The following is a 22,615-nucleotide window of genomic DNA, read 5'->3' as shown; positions in this document are numbered from 1 at the left end:
TCATCCCAGCAAGGATGGAGTAGAAGCCAGCCAGATTCAAACCCGGGACCACTCACCTCAAAGTCTGGTGCTGATGCCAGCACTCCACCGGCCGGCCAATTTCTTACTTTAGGCTGTAGCAAAAATTATTGGCTCAAGTATTTTCTGATCTAAATGGGGTTGAGCTTTCAGATACAGTTCCATTTTTAATTATCTGGTGCTGAAATCTTGGGACATTAAGTAACTCAAAGTAACTAATAACATTCCTAAAAATATTCAGATTTAATCTTCAGTGGAATAGGATTTTTCAATATTTAATTCTAATACCAATTCATCATTTAGAGTAATGTATTGTAAGTGCACTTTTACTTTAATTTTACTGTTGCTTTGGGTTGAGGCCTGTGGGGTTCTGCTGTCTCAAATTTTAAATGGTCAAGTTCACTAGTTTAAGTGTTGAGAAAAAACATGTTTACATTTTCTAACTCTTTATGCTTTGATTTTGAAGTCTAATTGTGAATTGCCAACAATATTTAGGAACAGCTTCTTCCCCTCTGCCACCATATTTCTGAGTGGTTCATTCCTCTTTGGCACTATTTATAATATTTATTTTGTTGTAACTAATCCTCTCCACTTTTTGTTCCTCCAATGAGGACTGGCTTATGGACCCCTGGTTTCCTCATCCTGAAGTCAATAATTAGCTTCTTGGTCTTGCTGACTTTGAGTGAGAGGATGTTATTGTGGCACTGCTCAGCCAGATTTTTCAATCTTCCTCCTGTATGAGGAGAATTCATTTGTTTGTTTATCAAATGTTTGTATTTGGTTTAAGCCCTGTTTATTTACAGACCAAATGGAATGTATAGTCTCCAATGCAAGAGATAACATGTACAGCATCTTCGCTAGCAGGGCATTATTTTTCCCTAGTTAAGAAGGGCAAATGCTTCCACCAGACTGAGTGTTTATACAGCCAAAGAGAGTCATGTTTGTAAAGTTCAAGGTAAATTTATTATCAAAGTACATATACATCACCATATACAACCCTGAGATTGTAAATATCAAAGACCATCTCAAAATCCAAAAGAAATTCAAAACTCTTTTCTAGTTTGCATGAGATGGATCAGTGTGGTGATACTATCCGAAGTGAAAGGTACAGGTATGAAATTGTTCTGTTCCCCAGTATGATGCTGTGGCTGTTCATGTGTGTGGGATTGTAGAATAGCAAGAAGATGTGTCTACGAGCTTCAGGAACTCTGGTTCGATCTTGACTTTGGGTAGTGACTGAGTGGGATTTGTAGGTTCTCTCTGTAAGAATGTGGCTTTCCATTAGGTACTCCTGTCTCTGCCCACATCCCAAAAATGTGTTGGTTGGTTGGTTGGTTAATTCACCATTATAAATTACATCTTAGTGTAGGTGGGTAGCAAAATGGTGAGTTGATGGATAGGTGAGAAAGAATTTCTAAGGCCACAGGAATAATAACAAGAATTAGAATGAGGTGGATGGGATTACTCCATTGAGAGTGATTTCGCCAGTCTTTAATCTTGTTGATTGCTTCATTGGTTCATACTAACGGGGAGTGCCAGTGTGTGATAGCAAATAGTTCATAATTGGTTGGATGACTTTTAATTAGGGCACAATCAACTGCCATATCCAGAACTATAATTACCCCAGTAGAAAAGAGAAGATACATTTGGGCTCTGGCTACAGAATGGTGTAATTTCCCACTGTAGGGTCCACATGACCAACTCACAGTAGATCCTGGAAATATATTATGTTGACTCTTGCCTCTCCAATTCTCTTGAAAGGATGTTCATAGTTCTGATGAAAAGACACTACATATTTGCTCTTCATTATTAGTTGCAGGATTTCACTGTCACCTGGCTTGTCTTTTCTATGCTGGAAACATAGAATTAATGAATTAATGAATTTTGTCCTGCTGTTTCTCTTTGTATTCAACTCCAGGCAGGATCCAGTATCTCAACCTCTAATCGGTATTACAGACCTGGTTCCAGACTTGCAACATATTTTCTTCTGGATGTCCAACTCCATTGAGCTACTGTACTTCATCCAGCAGAGAGTTCCAAAATACATTCAGGGCATTGAGGACCTGAAAGCACAAGGTACTTGTCTGTGAATAACAGGCACTGAGAAGTTAACCTATCGTTAGTGGTTTGAAGATAATTAGGAAAGCTAAGGATCCTAATTCTGAAATGAGTATTTATACATTGTGCAAATCAGCAATATCCAGTATGTTATGTTGTTAATTGATTAATAATTTGTAAGAGTAAATGCTGGAGCAGAAGGAGGATTGCAGTATGTTACAATCAAATAATATGTTAATAAATGGTGAACTTTGTCTTGTGAGAATAAATGGCATGAGATTTTCATCGGCATAGTATAAAGTACATTGTTTTACTGTTGGGTAGCACGGTAGCATAATGATAAGCTATTACATAATTATAAGCTATAATATGCTATTACAGCGCCAGTGATCCAAATTCAATTTCCATAAATTCAATTTCCATAAGGAGTTTGCACGTTTTTCCAGGTGCTCCAGTTTCCTCCCACATTCCCATCACATATGGGTTAGTAGGTCAATTGGTCACACGGAAGGGCTTATTACTGTGCTGTACCCCTAAATTAAAAATATATTAAAAGGATGAACATTTTTGAGCTGTTGGCTGACAGCATTGGTCTTAATGTATGTTTAGTTTAAAATGGACAAACACAAGGTAAAACCAGAAGTCAAGATTCTGCCTATATATGTCTATTTCCAACTGGCTTTGTGTGTGTGGTTCCTAAACAAGAAGTTGTTTTTTCTGTATTTTTGCAGAAAGATAACTACTGGGTAAAATACTGACTGAAATCTGATAGTTTTTTCAGCAATTGGAAGCAGTGATTTGTGGAGTGACTGTTCAATACTTAATGACAGACCTTTTTTAAATGAATTCTTAAGAACATAAGAACAATAATGAACAGGATTCACCCTTCAGTTTCATCCAGTCTCTATACATTTTATGGGTGTAATCTCTTAAGAAATTGGTTTAATTATAAGGTTTAATATAGCTAAATATTCCAAGTTGTAGTCAGAGACAAAAGATACTGAACACAAAATGAAGACATTAAGAAAGATGCCAAAAGCTTTGTTAAAGAACATAACCAAGCATGGTGCTGGACAGACAAGAAATATCGACCAATTAATCTTGAAAGCTCTCCCACATTTGATTCAGCAAATCCTACCATCCACAGGTAATTTACGCTAGCATTGGATAATCTTAGCAAGACATTTCTAGCTAAGACTTAAGCTTATGAACATGTGGCACATATTTAAGTGATGAAATTATTTGTGACAGGTTTTAAACAAAGCTCTTTTAAATATAGTAGATTAGCAAGAACTTGCCATGTGTACATTTCTGCCACTGATGATCACACTATTAAGCAACATTGAAGAGCAGCAAATGAATGCAAAAGAAATAATTATATCTCAAATGAACCACCAAGTTTATCACACACAAAATGTTGGAGGAACTCAGCAGGCCAGTCAGCATCTATGGAAAACAATACAGTCAATGTTTCAAGCTGAGACCCTTCGGCAGGACTAAGCTTCAACTAAATTTAAAACTTTATTACCAATTTTCCCTGGTTATTGTTGAGTGTTGTTTGAGAGTAATCTGCCATGACTTTTAGTGTGGCACAATGACGCAGCTAGTGCAGCTGTTGTCTTATCTCCAGCAAACCAGGTGAATTCTAACCTCTGCTGAGTGTGTATGTTCTTCCTGTGACTATATAAATTTCCTCTGGGTACTCTTCTTTCTTATATAACAAAAACATGCAGGTTGTTAGATTAACAGTCTACTGTAAATTGGCTTTAGTATGTAGGTGAGTGATAATTTCCGGGGAGAGTGATAAGATGAAGAGAATAAAAGCAGGTTTGCGCAGGAAGAATATAAATCTATATTTGATGGTTAGTGTGGACTAGGTGGACCAAAAACCCTGTTTGCATAGTATATCACTCTAAGCTCGATGCTGTTTACCTTGGATGGTTGGAGCAGATTCAGCAATATCTTTCTAAAGGGAATGGGATAAGTGCTTGTAAGGGAACATTTAGAATAACAAGGAACAAACAAGGGACCAAAAACAAATTAGACCCATTATTGTAAGTAACTAAAATAATAGTTTTAAAAATATAGTTATATCTTTAGTTAATGTAGTTTCAATTAGCAGTCTTCCTTCATAGTAGACTGGTCCAGAAGATTAAGTCACATAGGATCCAGGGAAGGTTGGTAAATAGGATACACAATTGCTTGGTCACAATAGAGTGTTTCTCTCAACAGAGCTTGGTGACTTTGCTTTCTATAATATATATTAAACGCTTTCGATGAAAATCTAGCTGGTCTGATTAGTAAGCAAGCAGATGACCAAAATTTGTGAATATTAAAGAAGGTTGTCAGGGATATAGCAGAATATAGAGTGCTTGGAAATTTGGGCAGAGAAATGGCTGATAGGGCTTAATACAGACAAATCTGGAGTCAAAAGCAAGAGGAAAACATACAATAAATGGCAGGACTTTTCAGATTATTGAGGTACAGAAGGATTTCGGGTTGCAAGTCCATAGCCTCCTGAAAGTACAGTAGTAACTGTAGTAGATTGCTGAGCCTCTGGCAATGATCTTTGCATCATCAATGGAGACGGGAGAGGTTCTAGAGGATTGGAAGGTTGCAGACGTTGTTCCTTTATTCAAGAAAGGGAGTAGAGATAGCCCAGGAAATTATAAACCAGTGAGTCTTAGCTCAGTGGTTGGTAAGTTGAAGGAGAAGAAACCTAGAGGCAGGATTTATGAACATTTGGAGAGGTATAATATGATTAGGAGTAGTCAGCATGGCTTTGTCAAGGGCAGGTTGTACCTTACGAGCCTGATTGAATTTTATGAGGATGTGACTAAATACATTGATGAAGGAAGAGCAGTAGATGTAGTGTATATGGATTTCAGCAAGGCATTTGATAAGGTACCCCATGCAAGGCTTATTGAGAAAGTAAGCAGTCATGGGATCCAAGGGGATATTGCTTTGTGGATCCAGAACTGGCTTTCCCACAGAAGGCAAAGTGTGGTTGAAGACAGGTCATGTCCTGCATGGAGGTCAGTCACCAGTGGGTTGCTTCAGAGATCTGTTCTGGGACCCTTACTCCTTGTGATTTTTATAAATTACCTGGATGAGGAAGTAGAGGGATGGGTTAGTAAGTCTGCTGATGACACAAAGGTTGAAGGTGTTGTGGATAGTGTGGAGGGCTGTCAGAGGTTACAGCAGGACATTGATAGGATGCAAAAATGGGCTGAGAAGTGGCAAATGGAGTTCAACCGAGGTAAGTGTGAAGTGGTTCATTTTGGTAGGTCAAATATGATGGCAGAATATAGTGTTAATGGTAAGACTCTTGGCAGTGTGGAGGATCAGAGGGATCTTGATGTCTGAGTCCACAGAACGCTCAAAGCATCTGCACAGATTGTCTCTGTAGAAGGCGTATGGTATATTGGCCTTCATCAATCGTGGAATTGAATTTAGGAGCCAAGAGGTAATGTTGCAGCTATGTAGGACCTGGTCAGACCCCACTTAGAGTACTGTGCTCAGTTCTCGTCGCCTCACTAAAGGAAGGATGTGGAAGCCATAGAAAGGGTGCAGAGGAGACCTACAAGGATGTTGCCTGGATTGGGGAGTGAGCCTTATGAGAGTAGGATGAGTGAACTTGGCCTTTTCTCCTTGGAGAGAAGGAGGATGAGAGGTGACCTGATAGAGGTGTATAAGATGATGAGAGGCATTGATCGTGTGGATAGTCAGAGGCTTTTTCCCAGGGCTGAAATGGTTGCCACAAGAGGACACAGGTTTAAGGTGCTGGGGAGTAGGTACAGAGGAGATGTCAGGGGTAAGGTTTTTACTCAGAGGGTGATGAGTGCGTGGAATGGACTGCCAGCAACGGTAGTGGAGGCAGATACGATAGGGTCTTTTAAGAGGACTTTAGATAGGTACATGGAGCTTAGTAAAATAGAGGGCTATAGGTAAGCCAAGTAATTTCTGAGATAGGGCCATGTTCTACACAACTTTGTGGGCCGAAGGGCCCGTATTGTGCTGTAGGTTTTCTATGTTTAACACAACCAATAGGGCAGTGGTCCAGAAAACATAAGGCATGTGTTAGAACATTGAGTATTAAAGTATGGAAGTCATATTGCAGCTGTATACAACAATGGTTGGGCTGCATTTGGAGAATTGTGTGCATTTCTGGTTGCTATATCAGAGGAATGATGTGGAGGCTTTGGAGAGGATGCAGAAGAGGTTCAGCAGAATGTTTCCTGAATTGGAAATTATTTGCTAAAAGGAGAGATTAGACAATTTTGAATTGTTCTCTGAGGCGTAAGGTGAGGGATGACCTGATAGAATACCATAAAGATTGGGTTCCACAGTGGCGTAATGGTTAGTGCAATGCTATTACAGCTTGGGGTGTCAAAGTTTGGAGGTCAATCACAGTGTCCTCTGTGAGGAGTTTATATGTCCACCCATGGAATGCTTGAATTTTCTCTCAGTGCTCCAGGTTCTTCCCACAGTCCAAAGATGTACCAGTTAACAGGTCATTGAAAATTGTCCTGTGATTAGGCCAGGGTAAAAACTGGGTATTACTGGGCCAATTCCACGCCATATCTTTGAACTTTGAAAGTTGTTGAGGGCAGGATAGTAGACTTCATATGAACTTCATATGGCCCTTGATAAGATATTATTAAACTGGAAAGAGTGCAGAAAAGATTTCTAAGGATGTTTCTGACCTGAAGGACAAAGTTATAGGGAGTGGCTGGACAAGTTAGGACTTTATTCCTTACAGCATAGGAGACTGAGAGGTGATCTTAATGAGGTGCATAAAATTGTAAGGGGCATAGATAAGATGAATGAATTCAGTTTTATTCCACCCCGAGTTGGAGAATCAGAACTAGAGGCTAACTTCTTTTTAAAATACTGCCATGAACTGCTAATCTGTTCTCATTCAAGCAGAATCTCACTCAAATAAACAGCAGAAAATTTTTACTTTCTTCACACAGCTGCAATTTAGATGATCAATTTAATCTGTTTTCTATATCTATTGATTGATGTACATTTAATTTTAGACATTCTAAAGGTTTTATCTGAAGAGGGTAATCAGTTTAGTTTCCCATCTGAAGTTTCTAGCCTGTTATTTCTAGAAACAGTTTATTTGCCAAGATAAACTACAAAAAAAAAAGAAACACTTTTTTCCTATGAGATTATTTTACTGGAAAAATATTTTTGTTTCTTGTAAAGCTCAGGGTATGTTCTTGTAAAAAAAAGATCCTTGTATCCAAAGTTTTATAAAAAATATCTACAATGAGAGCCACTGCATTTGAAATAGAACAGAAGAAAGATGAAGTGATGCATAAGGGGGTTCACAGGAATTACCAGGTTGGCCGTTTGCAGCAGGTTCTTTTAACCTTTTTGATTTTCTACAAGTCGAGCTTTTTGTCACATGCACAAGTACATATCTGCACAGGTGCAATGAAAATCTTATTTGCAGCAGCATCACAGACACAGAGCATTACAAGAAAACATAAATATGAATTATACATATTTTCACAAAGTGTCTCACAAATAAATGAAAAGAAACCAAACTCTATCAATTCTACATTCTTGTTGAGTAAAACTGAATTATTTTTTAAATGAACAAAACCAGTTTCCAGGTTTGTATCTTCCTCTTAACAATCCTGTTAATCAGTATGCCCAATATTTGATGAATTTGAGAAGGGCTTTCAAGGGCAGTTGCTATACCACCCGCCACCAGTTAAATGTGATTAATAAGTTTGCAGATGACGGTAATATTGGTGATACAGTATAGTGAACTGTGAAGAAGGCTATGAAAGGTTATTATAGAATATTGATCAACTGAGAAAGTGGACAAAGGAATGATGGTTGGAATTTAATTCCATGTGATGCATTTTGGGAAGTTAGGGCTAGGCATACACAATCAATGGCTGGGCCCTGGGAGTGTGCTGTAAAACAAAGGGGCCTAGGACTGAAAGTACACAGTTCCCTGAAATTGGTAGCACAGGTAGATAGGGTAGTGAGGAAGCTGTATGGCTTGCCTGCCTTCAATGGATGGAGCTTTAAGTATAATAGTTGAGTTACCATGTTACAGCATGTTTGTAGACCACACTTTGTGTATTTTGTTTAGTACATGTTGCCACATTATACCAAGGTTTGTTTAAGCTAGAGAGGGTGCAGAACATTTATAAGCACATTGCCTGGACTGGAGTACTTGAGTTATAAGAAGAAACTGTTTTCTCTGAAGCAAATGAAGTTATGGGATGACCTAACTCAGATTTATAAAATTATGAAGAGTATAGAAAGTTTAGTTAGACTTTTGGCTACCTGTGTGGCTAGGCATTGTTCAAGTACCATATATAAATTTGCTGATCATACAACTATTGTTGGTAGAATCTCGGGTAGTGACGAGATGGTGTACAGGAGTGAGATATGCCAACTAGTGGAATGGTGCCACAACAACAACCTGACACTCAATGTCAGTAAAACAAAAGAGCTGATTGTGGACTTCAGGAAGGGTAAGATGAAGGAACACGTACCGATCCTCATAGTGGGGAGAGTGAGCAGTTTCACGTTCTTGAGTGTCAAAATCTCTGAAGATCTAACCTGGTCCCAACATATATAAAGTTACAAAGCAGTTATAAAGAAGGCAAGACAGTGGCTATACTTCAGTAGGAGTTCGAAGAGATTTGGAATGTTGTGGTGAACTACGTATACCTGTCTGACTGCTTCTGTGGCTCCTCCCACAGACCCCTGTATAAAGGCGATTGAGGCCTGAGTCCGGCCTCTCAGTCTCCAGGATGTAGTATGGTGGTCAACCACTGCTTGTTCCTTCTTCCAGTCAATAAAAGCCGATAGCTCACCTTTACATCTCAGAGTGAGTTATTGATGGTGCATCACATGTCAACAAACACGCTCAAAAACTTCTATAGATGTACTGTGGAGAGCATTCTGACGGGCTGCATCACTGTCTAGTATGGGGGTAGGGGGCAGCTACTGCATAGGACCAAAAGAAGCTGCAGTTGTAAATCTAATCAGCTCCATCTTGGGCATTAGCTTACAAAGTACCCAGGACATCTTCAGGGAGCGGTGTCTCAGAAAGGCAGCGTCCATTATTAAGGACCTCCAGCACCCAGTGCATGGCCTTTACTCATTGTTGCCATCAGGTCGGAGGTGCAGAAGCCTGAAGGCACACACTCAGTGATTCAGAAACAGCCTCTTCCCCTCTGACATCTGATTCCTAAATGGACATTGAACCCTTGACACTACCTCAATTTTTAAAAAATATACAGTATTCCTGTTTTTGCACAATTTTTTATCTATTCAATATACATGTACTGTAATTTATTTATTATTATTATTTTTATTTTATGTTTTTTTTCTTCTGTATTATGTATTGCATTGAACTGCTGCTGCTAAGTTAACAAATTCCACGTCACATGCCGGTGATAATAAACCTGATTCTTTTTTCCAGTTAGGGTATTCTAAAATCAAAAGATACAAGTTTAAAGTGAAAAGGAGAAAAGTCAAATGGAGTCTGAGGGGCAATCTTTTTACAAAAAGAATGATGGAACAAACTGATAGAGGAGGTGGTAGAGGCAGCCAGTATTACCACATTTTAAACCACATCTGCATTGGGACATGGGTAGGAAAGCTTTAGAGACAAATAAGATTAGCTTACACAGGTGTCTTGACTAGCATGGGTGAGTTGAACCAAAATACTTGTGTGTGTGCTGTATTACACTTTGAATCCATGTATGGACTTCACTTGATATGTTCTTTATTGGAGGCATAAAATAAATTGGGTAGTGTCAAGGGATCATGGGGAGGTGAAGTCTGAAGATGAGACCAGAGTCTTTATTTGGGCTAGGAAGTGAAGCATTTAAGTGAGTTTCAGTAATATGCCATTATGTTGGGGGAATAGATGGATTCATCATTTAGGAGGTGAAGATCACAAGTTGGGGTTTGCAAAATGTAGGCTGAAGATAGGAGTGTATATTGTTGAATGTTATTCCACCGATCCAGAGAATCTTGCAAGTTAGAATGTCAGGTAGGTGCAGGGCCCAGACCGAAAATCATGTTTAACCTGACCCCACAAGAATGCAGCATTCCCACAATGTTATTGTACTTTTATGACCTTGAAGTTTCATGAAGTACTTTTGAAATGTAATCACTTTAATAATATTGGAAACACAGCCACAAATTTACACACACCAATTCCCTTAAAGGAGTGAAGAGCACTGTGTCAAGAGCCAGATAATATAATTTTGCAATGCTGATTGAGGGATAAGTATTGGCTGCAAGATTGGGAATAAGGCATACTCTACTTTGAAATAGTGTAACATCTGTTTTTATATACTCTTGTGAGGGCAGAGTATCTTAATTCAATGCCCATTCTGAAAGATAGCACCACTAATAGTACAGAACTCCATCCTTCATTCGAGTGTTAATCTTGATTTTTTTTTCTCCTCATCTCTAGAGTAGGATTTGGACCACAACCATTTGATCTAGACTTATGAACAACTGAACTTCAGTTCTCTGGATTGTGATCTGATTTTCTGAAGCAAAATTAAAATTTGACCACTTTCAGTCTGGGAGAAAATGAATATATCCACATTTAGAGCAATAGAAGTATTTCAGCCTCAACTGAAATATTATATTAATTAATTGTAATTCTTTACCTTTTTTATTTTCTCATATCTCTGAGATACTTTGGCAACAGATATTATCTTACTATTTAACATATATGTGGCACTTAAGGGTGTAGATATAATATCCACAGTTGTTATTGAAGTGTTTTCGATTTATTTGCTTTCATTCCTTTTAGTTCTAATTTAAAGATTAAAGCTGATCACATTGAAACAAAGAATGCTTCTTTCAGTTGATAAGAACTTAAGATAATAAGCAGGAGTTCCAACCCCTCATGCTCAGTTTACCATTTAATAAGATCATAGCTGATCTTTTATATTAATAACTTCTACTTCTAAATCTTCACAATGCAGATATTTACAAGTAAGGCTTTATGAAAGTAAGAAAAATAGGTAAAGAGGAAGATATTTTTCCCATTTAGGGAAATAGTAATATTCATGAATATTCTGATAATTGTGATTATTATTAATGTCTTGAATACTTGTGTAGTCCTTTTTCAGCCTAATAATAGGTTTCACAAGTTGAAGCTAGAGGCAAATGAACATAATAATACACTTTCAAGATGATAACTTGGTGTGTTTTTATTTATTCAGCCATAACTCAGATTTCCTGGTACATGTCCATTATTTTTCATTTTGAGAAGTTACCAGCATTTTCAGTCAAACCCTTCATACAGCAGCCATAATTGTATTTGCTTTGAGCATATATTCATATTTCAAAGCAACTCTTAGGCAATAACATAGACCTTCATTTGACACAAGTCATTGGTAAAAATCCTGACAGATAATATTTACCATTCAATAAAACAATTGGAGAAGCTCCATTTTTCTTAATTGGAAAATGTTAGCTAAGTTTTACAGGTACTATAGTTATCTTACAGTTCCAGCATTAAAATAATGAGGTACAAATATTATGCAGGAAACTGGAAATGAGCATCCTAACTTGTTATGTTGTGATTCAGGCAATGTTTCTTATGTGGGTCTGAGATAAGTGTATGATTGTTGAGGAGAGGGGGGTGGGGCAGGAGAAAATAACCAGAATGGGTAGTAAACATAAAACTGTAAGTCAAATACATAGAAGTGCTGTTAATGAATAACATAATAGTACTTTTGCTTCTGATTTGCAGAAGATATGGATTCATGACCCAACCAAATGTTGAGAACAGAAATCTAGATTTGGAGCTGCTATCTTTCTTTGATGAAAATAAATATTTTGTAGGGAATTGAGTCTAGCTAAGACATAACCAGCTATTATTTACCACATCATGTAAAAACTTGTTATATACAATTTATTTGCTTTATGCTCCATTAAGCATGTAACAATAAGTGTGCTGCATTGGCTATAAAATCCTGAGGTCGTTAAAAATGCTGTAGAAAAGCTTTTTTTCCCTTTAGGTTTACATTCTGGTACATTGGAGGAAAATTAGCTTTCTTAACTTAACTCATAACTAAAACCAGCACGTTTGGAATATATTACATTAGGTAATTAGATATTTAATTGGATACTTAGTGATAATGATATTCATTCACTTATTTACTGTCTTCTTGTTTCATCTTACCTCATTAAAAGTTGTGTGTATGTATGTATATATATCAGTTCTTCATTTCTATTGTCAGACAAATTTAAATCCAATTTGAAAAAAAAAAGTTTTTCCTTGATGATGCTAACTAAAAGGTAAATAAAGGCAACGTCTTGGCGCAAAGCATCTCTCTTCCTTAAAATTGTTACATAAGACCATAAGACGTAGGAGCAGAATTAGGCCATCTGGCCCTTCAAGTCTGCTCCACCATTCAATGATCCTTTTTCTATCTCCTCCTCAACCCCATTTTCTGGTTTTCTCCCCATAACCTTTGATGACATGTCCAATCAAGAACCTATCAATCTCTGTATTAAATATGCCCAATGACCTGGCCCCGACAGCTGCATGTGGCAACAGATTCCACAAATTCACCACCCTTTGGCTAAAGAAATTTCACTACATCTCTGTTATGAAAGGACACCCCTCTATCCTGAGGCTGTGCCCACTTGTCCTAGACACTCCCACCATGGGAAACACCCTTTCCACATCTACTCTGTCCAGGCCTTTCAACATTGGAAAGATTTCAGAGATACCCCCTCAATCCTTCTGAATTCCAGCAAGTACAGACCCAGAGCCATCAAACGTTCGTCGTATGCTAACCTTTTCATTCCTGCAATCATCCTTGTGAACCTCCTTTGGATCCTCTCTAATGCCAGCACATCTTTTCTAAGATGAGGGTCACAAAACTGTCCATGGGAGCTGTTGTGTTATTACATGGGTCCAGAAGAAGATGGCGCTAGTGAAGAATGCGACTGAGGTCAACATTCTCCAGACAGTTCACAAAACAACTTAGTTAACTTCTTTTGCATTTTCTTTTTCTTTCAAATGTGGTTCTGCTTCTGTTGGAGCCTCTAACGTACACTTAAATGGTGTTTTCTCCAGCCTATTGAACAACCTGGCACTTTACTGTTTTCAAGAGGTTTCTGTGAGGTTTTTGATGAAGCCTGGAGACAGAGCGCAAGCCTGTGATTGACTCTATTTCTCACTGATCTCGCCTATTCAAGCATCAAGGAAGATCAAAATCATCGAGGAGTGAGTGGGTGTTCAGCTCAGTCTACCAGCCTCTTGCTCGCTGCTGCTGGAGAAAGGTGTCTGCATGTGATGGTCTCTCTCTTCCTCTCCCCCCTCTTGCTTGCTGCTCCCAGAGGAAGGTCCCTGCATTGAAATTATCTCTTTATCCCTCTCATTCGATGCTGCCAGAGGACTGTGCTAAAGTCCTGGGTCTTGGGCAAGGTACAAACCATGCCGTTTTGTGGATTGGATTCTGTACTTCATGTTGTGGTGTGTTTCTAGTTTCTGGTCAGTCCTTTTTTGTATTGCTCCTTTGGGCTATTTTGATTATGACAACCTGCAGATGGCAAGCAACGTAGCACTAGATTTAACTGAGCTGAAACAGAACATGACTGGATTCTTTTGATTTTGTGTTTTTTTATATTCTGTGTTTTTCGCTTGTTTTTTTGTCATTTGTGTGATTTTTTGTGTATTGTGGTCATTTGCTTTTTCTTTGAACAGGTTTTAGCATTTTCTTTGTTTCATGGTTGTCTGTGGGAAGATAAATCTCAGGGTTGTAACTGCATAGACACTTAGATAATAAATGTATTTTGAACTTTCATTTTATGCCAATAGGTCAGACCACTTTTGATTTATGGAAACACACTCAGAACTGCTGCATTGAAGTGTCAATCTACATCTAAAGTCTTTGCATTCAGAATTGTACCCTAAACATTCTAATTTGAATGCATAAGGTTCAATTGGTGTTTATGCCATACCAATAAAGGGGATTACTTTATACAAAGAAAGAGAGAAATGAGCAGGTAACATAATAAAACTATAACTATACAGATCATGAAGACTATTATCAGTAAACTATTACCATTAAAAGAGGAAACAGAATTAAGCTAAAGTATAAAATAGGGACAGAAAATTTTGTAAATTCTCAGCAGTCCAGGCAGCATCTTTAAAGAGAGAAATAGAATAAATGTTTTGAATCAAAAACCTTTTATCAGAATTGGGATAAATTATCTATATAGTTAAAGAAAAAATGAGAGATTGCAGACCTCAAAAATGCAGAAGAATCTGGGTGCCTAGGTGTATGATTGGCATTAAGACTAATTCCAGGTATAACAGGCAATTTGGAAAGTAACAGAAGTGGATGAAACTGAATTAAAAATAAAATAGGGAGGTCAGGTTGCAGTTCCACATGGCTTTGGTAAGACCACATCTGGTATTGGTCTCCTTATTTAAGGAAAAATGCAAGTGTGTTGTAAATTCAGAAAGGATTTACTAATGTGATGTCTGAAATGAGTATGATTTATGAGAAACATTAGACAGGCTATTTAATTGGGTTCTCTTTATCTAATTTTAGGACTTGCATGAACATCTGATCACATTTTAGGTCATATTTATTAAAAATTGAGAAAATTCTTCAGGGTTCACGAATTTTTTAGCACCACTGTACATCATTCTTCTAAGCCCAAGTATCCACCCAATTAAATAAATAACACAGAAACATTATACTTGTTCATATTTTATTGAAAAAAGATCCAATATTACATGTATTTGTTGAAAAAAGTTTGTGAACATTTGCTTTCAGTAACTTGTACAGCAATAACTTCAACCAAATGTTTCCAATACCTGTTGATCAATTCTACACATCAGCTTGAAGGAATTTTAGGCTATTCCTCCTTACAAAACTCCTTCAATTCTGGGATGTTGGTGGGCTTCCTTGCATGAACTCCTTCCACAACATTTCTATAGAAAGAAAGTCAGGATTTTGACTTGGCCATTCCAAAACATGAATTTTCTTCTTTTTCAACCATTCTGTTGTTGATTTACTCTTCTCTCTCAGATCATTTTCTTGTTGCATTGTCCAACTTCTATAAAAGCCTCAGGTGACGACGGACTGCTACCCTGACATTCTCTTGTAAAATATCTTGATTCAATTTTGAACTAATTGTTCCCTCAACAATTGCAATCTGTCCATGTCCCAAGGCAGCAAAGCAGCCCAAGCCATGATACCCTTTCACCATGCTTCTCAGTTGAGATGAAGTTTTGGTGTTGGTGTGCAGTGGTCTTTTCCTACCAGACATAGAAATGTGCATTTCTGCTAAACAGTTCAACTTTTGCCTCATCTATCCACAGAACATTGTCCCAGAAGTGTTGTAGAATGGTGATCTTTTGCAAACTTGAGATGTTCAGCAATGTTTTTTTTGGGGAGCAGTGGTTTCCTCTTGTTCAGTGATTTTCTTATAATGGACACAGGAATGGAGACTTTAGCAAGTTCTAGAGATTTCTGCAGGACTTTTGCTGTTACCCTTGGGTTCTTTTTAATCTCCTTCAGTATTGCACGTTGTGCTCTTGATGCGATCTTTGTCCACTCCTAGGGAGAGTAGCAACAGGACTGAGTTTCCTCCATTTGTAGACTATTTCTCTTACTGTGGACTGATGAACACTCAGGTCCTTAGAAATGTTTTTGTGGCTTTTCCAGATTTGTGCAACTCTACAATTATTCTAAGGTTCTCTGAAAGTTGTTTTGATTGAGGCATGGTGCACATAATCTTCCTGAGAAGAGCAGGCTCTGTCAGTAACCTTACCCTGTGTGTCATTTTTTATATAGGGCAGGGCACCTCTCCAACCCACAGCTCCAATCTCAACTCATTGATTGGAACTCCGAATAGCTTTTCTAAAAGACATTACCCCAGAGGTTCACATACTTTTTCCAACAAATAAATATAATATTGGATCAGTTTTTCTCAATAAATAAGTAATAACTATAATGCTTCTTGTGTTATTTATTTAATTGGGTTCTCTTTAACAAGTTTTAGGGTTTTTGTGAAGATCTGATCACCTTTTAAGTCATACTTCTTTAGAAGTAGAAAAAATCCTACAGAGTTCACAAACTTTCTAGCACCACTGTGCTGTAATATCTAAGATCCTGAAGACTATTAACAGGATAGATGTGGAGAGGATGCTAGCACCTCAAGAGAGAAGCTACAACTAGGGGGGGGATTGTTTAAAGCAAAAAGTCAATCATTTAAGACCAAGATTAAGCAAAATCAGTTCTCTCACAGGCTTGTAGACAAAGTGAAATTTGTTTTCTCAGAATGTTGTGAACTTTTGTTTTAGAGTTCTCTTCCTGAAAGGGTAGTGGCAGCAGAGTCTCGATGTTCTGTAATGCATTGTTAGATTCTTCATAAACAAGGTTTAAAAGATTATGGGGGATAGACAGGAATGTGACATTGAGCCTATGGTCAGATGGCCTTGATTTTATTGAATATTGGGGCAAAGTTGAGGAACCAGGTTGCCTTCTCATGCTCCTGGTCTATATATTCAATTGAAACAACAAAGGGAAGGGGTAGAGAGGTTAAAGTGTAATGTTTGTGATAATGGAGGCTGAGGAACAGAAGTGGTGCTAATGCTGAATGAAAAAAGATGGTACAGGCAAGTGAACACTGCAAGGCTGAAATGGCTGATTATGTGAAACTATTGAATTCCTTGTCCAGTCCAGAACCATGCAACAATGTGCCATGTTAGAGGATGTGGAAACTGGATACCCTAAATGAAGGTGCAAGATAGAGGAGATTATATTGTGAATATGCTATACTCCGTTGAAAGAGAAGCAAGTAAATTACTGCCTCACCTTTAAGGAATATCTGTATCCCTGGATGACAGGTTTGGGTGGAGATTAAAGTGCGTGTTGAATTTACTGTGGTTGCATGTGGAGGGGTCATGTGAAGTGGATAGAATATTTGCAGACACAGAAGAGTACAATGGAAGGAGTCCTCTTTGGAGTCATTGTTCTATCTAAGTTTTATGGGTGCATTGCCACGCTGTAACTGAAATGTTCACATGTACATCACCTTTGTACATGGGTTATTATTCTACCATGGATTTATTGAGTATGCCCACAAGAAAATGAATCTCAGGGTTGTACGTGGTGACATATATACTTTGATAGCAAGTTTATTTTGAACTTTGACCTATCTAGTGGCTAGATCCTTGTAGAGACAAGGAGGGATCTCTTTTAGTCTGATATTTCAGATTCTGTGTCTTCTATTTGTATTTCCTCCAAATGTATCTTTTGTCTTTCTTTAGCCTATACTACTACTTTCCTCAGGCAGAACCATTACATCTTTCTCTCTCTTCTGCCCTCCTCCCAATCAGAGCCCCTCTTTTGTTTTCTATATTCTAAGCCCTCCCACTTTCACTGCATCTTATGTTTATTTTTAACTTTTCCTAGTTCCTATAGAAGGTCATTAACATAAAATATTAAATCTGTCCCCACTGAAGATGCCAGTATTTCCAACATTTGTTTTAATTTTATTATCCTGGTAATTTTGCTTTTAAACTAAATTATGGACAGACTTTAACTGAGATTGTTCTTGAAATGTGCTGAAGTTGCATCTTTTAAGGAACCTTTATTCTATAGTTAAAACTAATGACAGATTTTTATCAACCATGAACTATTTATCAAACAGCCTATTTCAGTGCATTACAAAAGAGATCATGGTTATTGGCTGTAGTCTACATGCACGTTTCACTAGGGAAATCATAAATAATGAAACAGTGGGAGTGTTTCTAGATAACGGCAGTCTTTTTTTGTTTTGTTTCCAAAATGGAGGGAAAATGTACATGTGAACAGCTTCAGTGCAGCTTAAAATATTTATACAGTATATGGCCAGAGAGCACTCATTAATCTTGCAAAATTGTTCCTATGTGTGGTTCACAAGCTGCCTGTCCAATTTTAAGTTAAACCATTAATAATCATCACCAGATCTCTGTTCTTGAAGGGTTGAAGGTGATAAGCAAGAAAGGGTGCCATGTTGATGGATTACTCTCTCACAGTTCCAGAGACCTGGTCTCAATATTGCCCTTGAGTGCCATCTGTGTGAAATTTCCACATTCTCCCCGTGACCATCCACGTTTTCCCCAGCTGTCCCAGTTTCTTCTCACATCCAAAAAATCCCAAGATGGTTAACTGTCTACATTATCCCTAAACTAGGAGGATGGAAGGAGAATCAGGGGGAGTTGTAGCAAGACCTCAGGAGTGAGAAGACAACAATATCCCCTAAGATAAGATTTGGCTGTTGGACTTTTGTTTCTGTTGTTCAGCACATCTCTTGTATAGAGGGGAATGCCATGGAGTCATATAGATGGAAGCAAACCTTTTGGCTCAACAAGTGTCTACTTGACCACTCACTCACATTAATCATAGTTCTACTCATATACCGAACAGTTCCACCAGATTCCACCATTCAACTACACACTAGGAACAACTTAGAGTTCCCAATTAACCTGCCAAAATGCTCATCTTTGGGATGAGAAAGAAATTTTAACAACTGGAGGAAACCCTGCAGTAACAAAAAAAAACATGCAAACTTCATGCACAGTAATGGAGATCAGGAATGAACTTGGGGTACTTGTATTATGAGCTAACACCTCTGTAAGCTATGCCTGTGCCTGAAATACAACATTTGTCTTTAGAACTGCCATCCGAACAGATTTGGCTCATTGAAAACCAGTTAATTAGAGGGACTATAAACATGAAAGCTATATTAAGCAAAATGGCTAAAAGAAGGGATTTGTAGCTAATGAGTAAGCAAAATTAATTTGATGTACAGGCCACGTGACTAAATGGATTCAGCATGCCTTACTGATCTATTTAGTTTAACCAACCTTAATTTCATTGAGAAAATATGATGAACAAACAAAGTACAGCTTTCTAGTCAGAGCAGGAAGAGTAAGAGAGATTTAAAAACAAATCAGTGAATAGAGATGACTGAGGAAGGTGCACAGTTAACAAACACACAGTGATTTACAGATAAAAAGTCATTTATATTTTTAATAGAAAATAGAAACTAGGGGTTTGTATTTGAAAAATTGGCAGGTGGAAATGTAATGATTTATTTTGGCATTAGCTCGTGCTTGATACTTCAAATATTTTAATCTGTGGCAGATAAGTGTATAAGCTCAGTTTTACATTCAACATAATTTCTATTGAATAATGTGAGTCATAGAGTCATACAAAACTACGCCGCAGCAGGCTCTTCTGCCCATCTAGTCCATGTTGAACCATATAATCTGCCTACTCCCATCGAACTGCACCGGGACCATAGCCTTCCATGTCGCTACTGTACCCCCTTATCTTAAATGTTGAAATTGTGCTAGCATGCACCACTTGTGCTGGCGGCTCGTTCCATACTTTCAGTGAAGTGAAGAAGTTTCCCCTCATTCCCCTAAACTTTTCACCTTTCACCCTTAACCCATGACCCATAGCTGCAGTCCTCAGTAGAAAAAAGCCTGCTTGCTTTTGCCCTATCCATACCCCTTATAATTTTGTATACCTCAATCAAATCCCTCACAATCTTCTATGTTCCAACGAATAAAGTCATAACCTGTTCAACCTTTCTTTATAACTCAGGTCCTCCAGACCCAGCAACATGTTTGTAAATTTTCTCTGTACTCTTACAAACTTACTTACATCTTTCCCGTAGGAAGGTGACCAAAACTGTATGCAATACTCTATATTAGGCCTCACCAATGTCTTATACAACTTCAACATAACATCCTATCTACTGTAGATAATATTTTGATTTATGAAGGCCAAAAGCTTTCTTTATGACTCTATCTGTGCGTGGCACCAATTATATACCTGTATTCCCAGATCCCTTTGTTTTACTGTTCTCAGAATTCTATCTTTCACTATGTAACACCTACCCTAAGGTGAAATGTCACACTTGTCTACATTAAATTCCATCTCCTGTTTTTCCAGCTGATCCAGAATCCTACTGCAAGACATGAAAGCCTTCTTGGCTGTCCACTATTTCACCTACCTTGGTATCATCCACAAATTTGTGGATCCAGTTAACCAAATTATCATCCAGATCATTGATATAGATGATAAACAACAACAGACCTAGCACTAATCCCAGTGGCACTCCACTAGTCCCAGGCCTCCAGTCAGAGAAGCAACCATCGACTTCTCTGATGGATGGACCAGCTGGCATTGACCTAGTATCAAGCCTGGATATGGAAAATCACTTGCAAGTTGTACTTTCCACTTTCCTGTATGAGTATAGCTTCAAGGACACTTAAGAAGCTATGGCATAATAACATTTTCACTCGTACCCTACCTCAAACCAACATTTCCACCACTGTGGTTGTGTGTATTATCTATGTAATGTATTAGCGTGTCTCACATAGGCAGTCCCGATACCTACCAAACCAATGAACTGAACTACCAAGAAGAACAGGGTTCCAGGTCCATGGAAACATTACCTGTTCCTCTGATCTGGAGATACAGTGCCTATAAAAGCAATTCACCCCTCCTTGGAAGTTTTCATGTTTTATTGTTTTACAACATTGAATCACAGTGAATTTAATTTGGCTTTTTTGACATTGATCAACAGAAAAGACTCTTGTGTCAAAGTGAAAACAAATGTCTACAAATTGATCTAAATTTATTACAGTTATTAAACACAAACTAATTAATTGCATAATTACCCAGCCCCTTCAAGTATTTAGTAGATGCACCATTAGTAGCAATTACAGCCTTGTTTCTATGTGGATAGGTCTCTATCAGCTTTGTACATCTGGACATTGCAATTTTTCCCCTATTCTTTTTTTACAAAACTACTCAAGCTCTGACAGAATGCACAGGGACTATGAATGAACAGCCCTTTTTAAGGGCACAAATTCTCAATTGGATTGAGATGGACAGCCACAAATTCTCAATTGGATTGAGGTTTGGACTCTGACTTGGTCACTACAGGACATTAACTTCATTGTTTTAAAGCCATTCCTGCATAGCTTTGGCTTTATGCTTGTGGTCATTGTCTTGCTGAAAAACAAATCTTCTCCCAAGTCGCAGTTCTCTTTCAGACTGCATCCGGTTTTCCTCCAGAATTTCCCTGTATTTTGCTGCATTCTTTTTACTCTCTATTTTCACAAGCCTCCCAGACCCTGCTGCAATGATGCAGCCACTACCATGCTTCATCGTAGGTATGGTATGTTTTTGATGATGTGCAGTGTTTGGCTTATGCCAAACATGGCATTTAGTTTGATGGCCAAACAGCTCAATTTTGGGTTCATCAGACCAGAGAACCTTTTTCCAGCTAACTTCAATGTGTCCCTGATGCACCATCAATAACTCTCCGAGACGTGAGGCGAGATATTGGCTTTTGTTGACTGGAAGAAAGAACAAGCAGCAATTGACCACCATGCTACATCCTGAAGACTGAGAGGCAGGACTCGGGCCCCAATCGCCTTTATACTGGGGTCTGTGGGAGGAGCCACAGGAGCAGTCAGCGAGGGGGCGTGTCCAGACAGGTATATACAGTTCACCACAGTCCCACATGCCTTCTAGCAAACTCTAGCTGAGATTTCATGTGAAGTTTCTTTTTCAACAGTGATTTTCTCTTTGCCACTCTCCCATGAAGCAGTTGTCCTATGCGTAGCCTCCCACATCTCAGCCACTGAATCTTGTATCTCTTCCACAGCTGTCGTGGGTCTCTTGGTGGCCTCCTTCACTAGGACCCTTCTTGCATAGTCACTCAGTTTTTGAGGAATGCCAGCTCTAGGCAGATTTACAGCTGTGCCATATTATTTCCATTTGTTGATGATTGCCTTCACTGTACTCCAAAGGATATTCAGTGACTTGGAAATTTTGTACCTTTTGTGCTTTTCAATAACCTTTTTGCGGAGCTGCTTGAGAATTCGTTTCTTTTCATGTTGTCGTTTTTGTCAGGATACTACTCACCAGCAGATGGGCCTTCCAAATACAGTTGTTTTTTTTCCACAATCAATTAAAACACACTGAATACACTGAGATGATCTCCATTTAACTAATTACATGACTTCTAAAATTAATTGGTTGCAACAGTAATGATTCGGTGTTTCATATAAAATGGGATAAATACTTATGCAATCAATAATTTTGTTATTTATTTGTAATTAATTTATCTCACTTTGTAAAGATCTGTTTTCACACTGATGAGTCTTTTTTTCTCTGTTGATCAGTGTAAAAAAAAAGCCAAATTAAATCCGCTGTGATACAATGTTGTAAAACAATAAAACATGAAAACTTCCAAGGGGGGGGGGGGTGAATGAATACTTTTTATAGGCACTGTATGTTATTCAATGCTGTGAAATTGTCTGGGATGTTTTTCTCATCTAGTTTGGAATTACCTTCACCTGAAATCCTGCACGGTTTCAAACAATCAACTCACCACCATTTTCTCTTGTGAAGTAGGAATGAGCAATAGATATGAGCCAAATCCCTAAAAATGGAAAAAAAAATGTGAAAGGTCTCATTATTTAAGATGA

General features: G+C 38.1%; 1 protein-coding gene across 2 annotated transcripts in view; it reads left to right on the top strand.

Moving 5' to 3' along the window:
• The window catches only part of radil (Ras association and DIL domains), a 110,078-nt gene that overhangs the window by 47,588 nt on the left and 39,875 nt on the right, over window positions 1-22,615 (top strand). For both annotated transcript variants that reach the window (XM_059979495.1, XM_059979494.1), the window contains one exon: window positions 1,937-2,094. In XM_059979495.1, the coding sequence (XP_059835478.1) occupies window positions 1,937-2,094 (158 nt within the window). The remainder of the gene's footprint in view (window positions 1-1,936; window positions 2,095-22,615) is intronic.

Source organism: Hypanus sabinus, chromosome 9, assembly GCF_030144855.1.
Source record: "Hypanus sabinus isolate sHypSab1 chromosome 9, sHypSab1.hap1, whole genome shotgun sequence".
Classification (NCBI taxonomy): domain Eukaryota; kingdom Metazoa; phylum Chordata; class Chondrichthyes; order Myliobatiformes; family Dasyatidae; genus Hypanus; species Hypanus sabinus.
The sequence above is the reverse complement of the archived record's forward strand: the minus strand, read 5'-3'. Positions and strand labels throughout refer to the sequence as shown.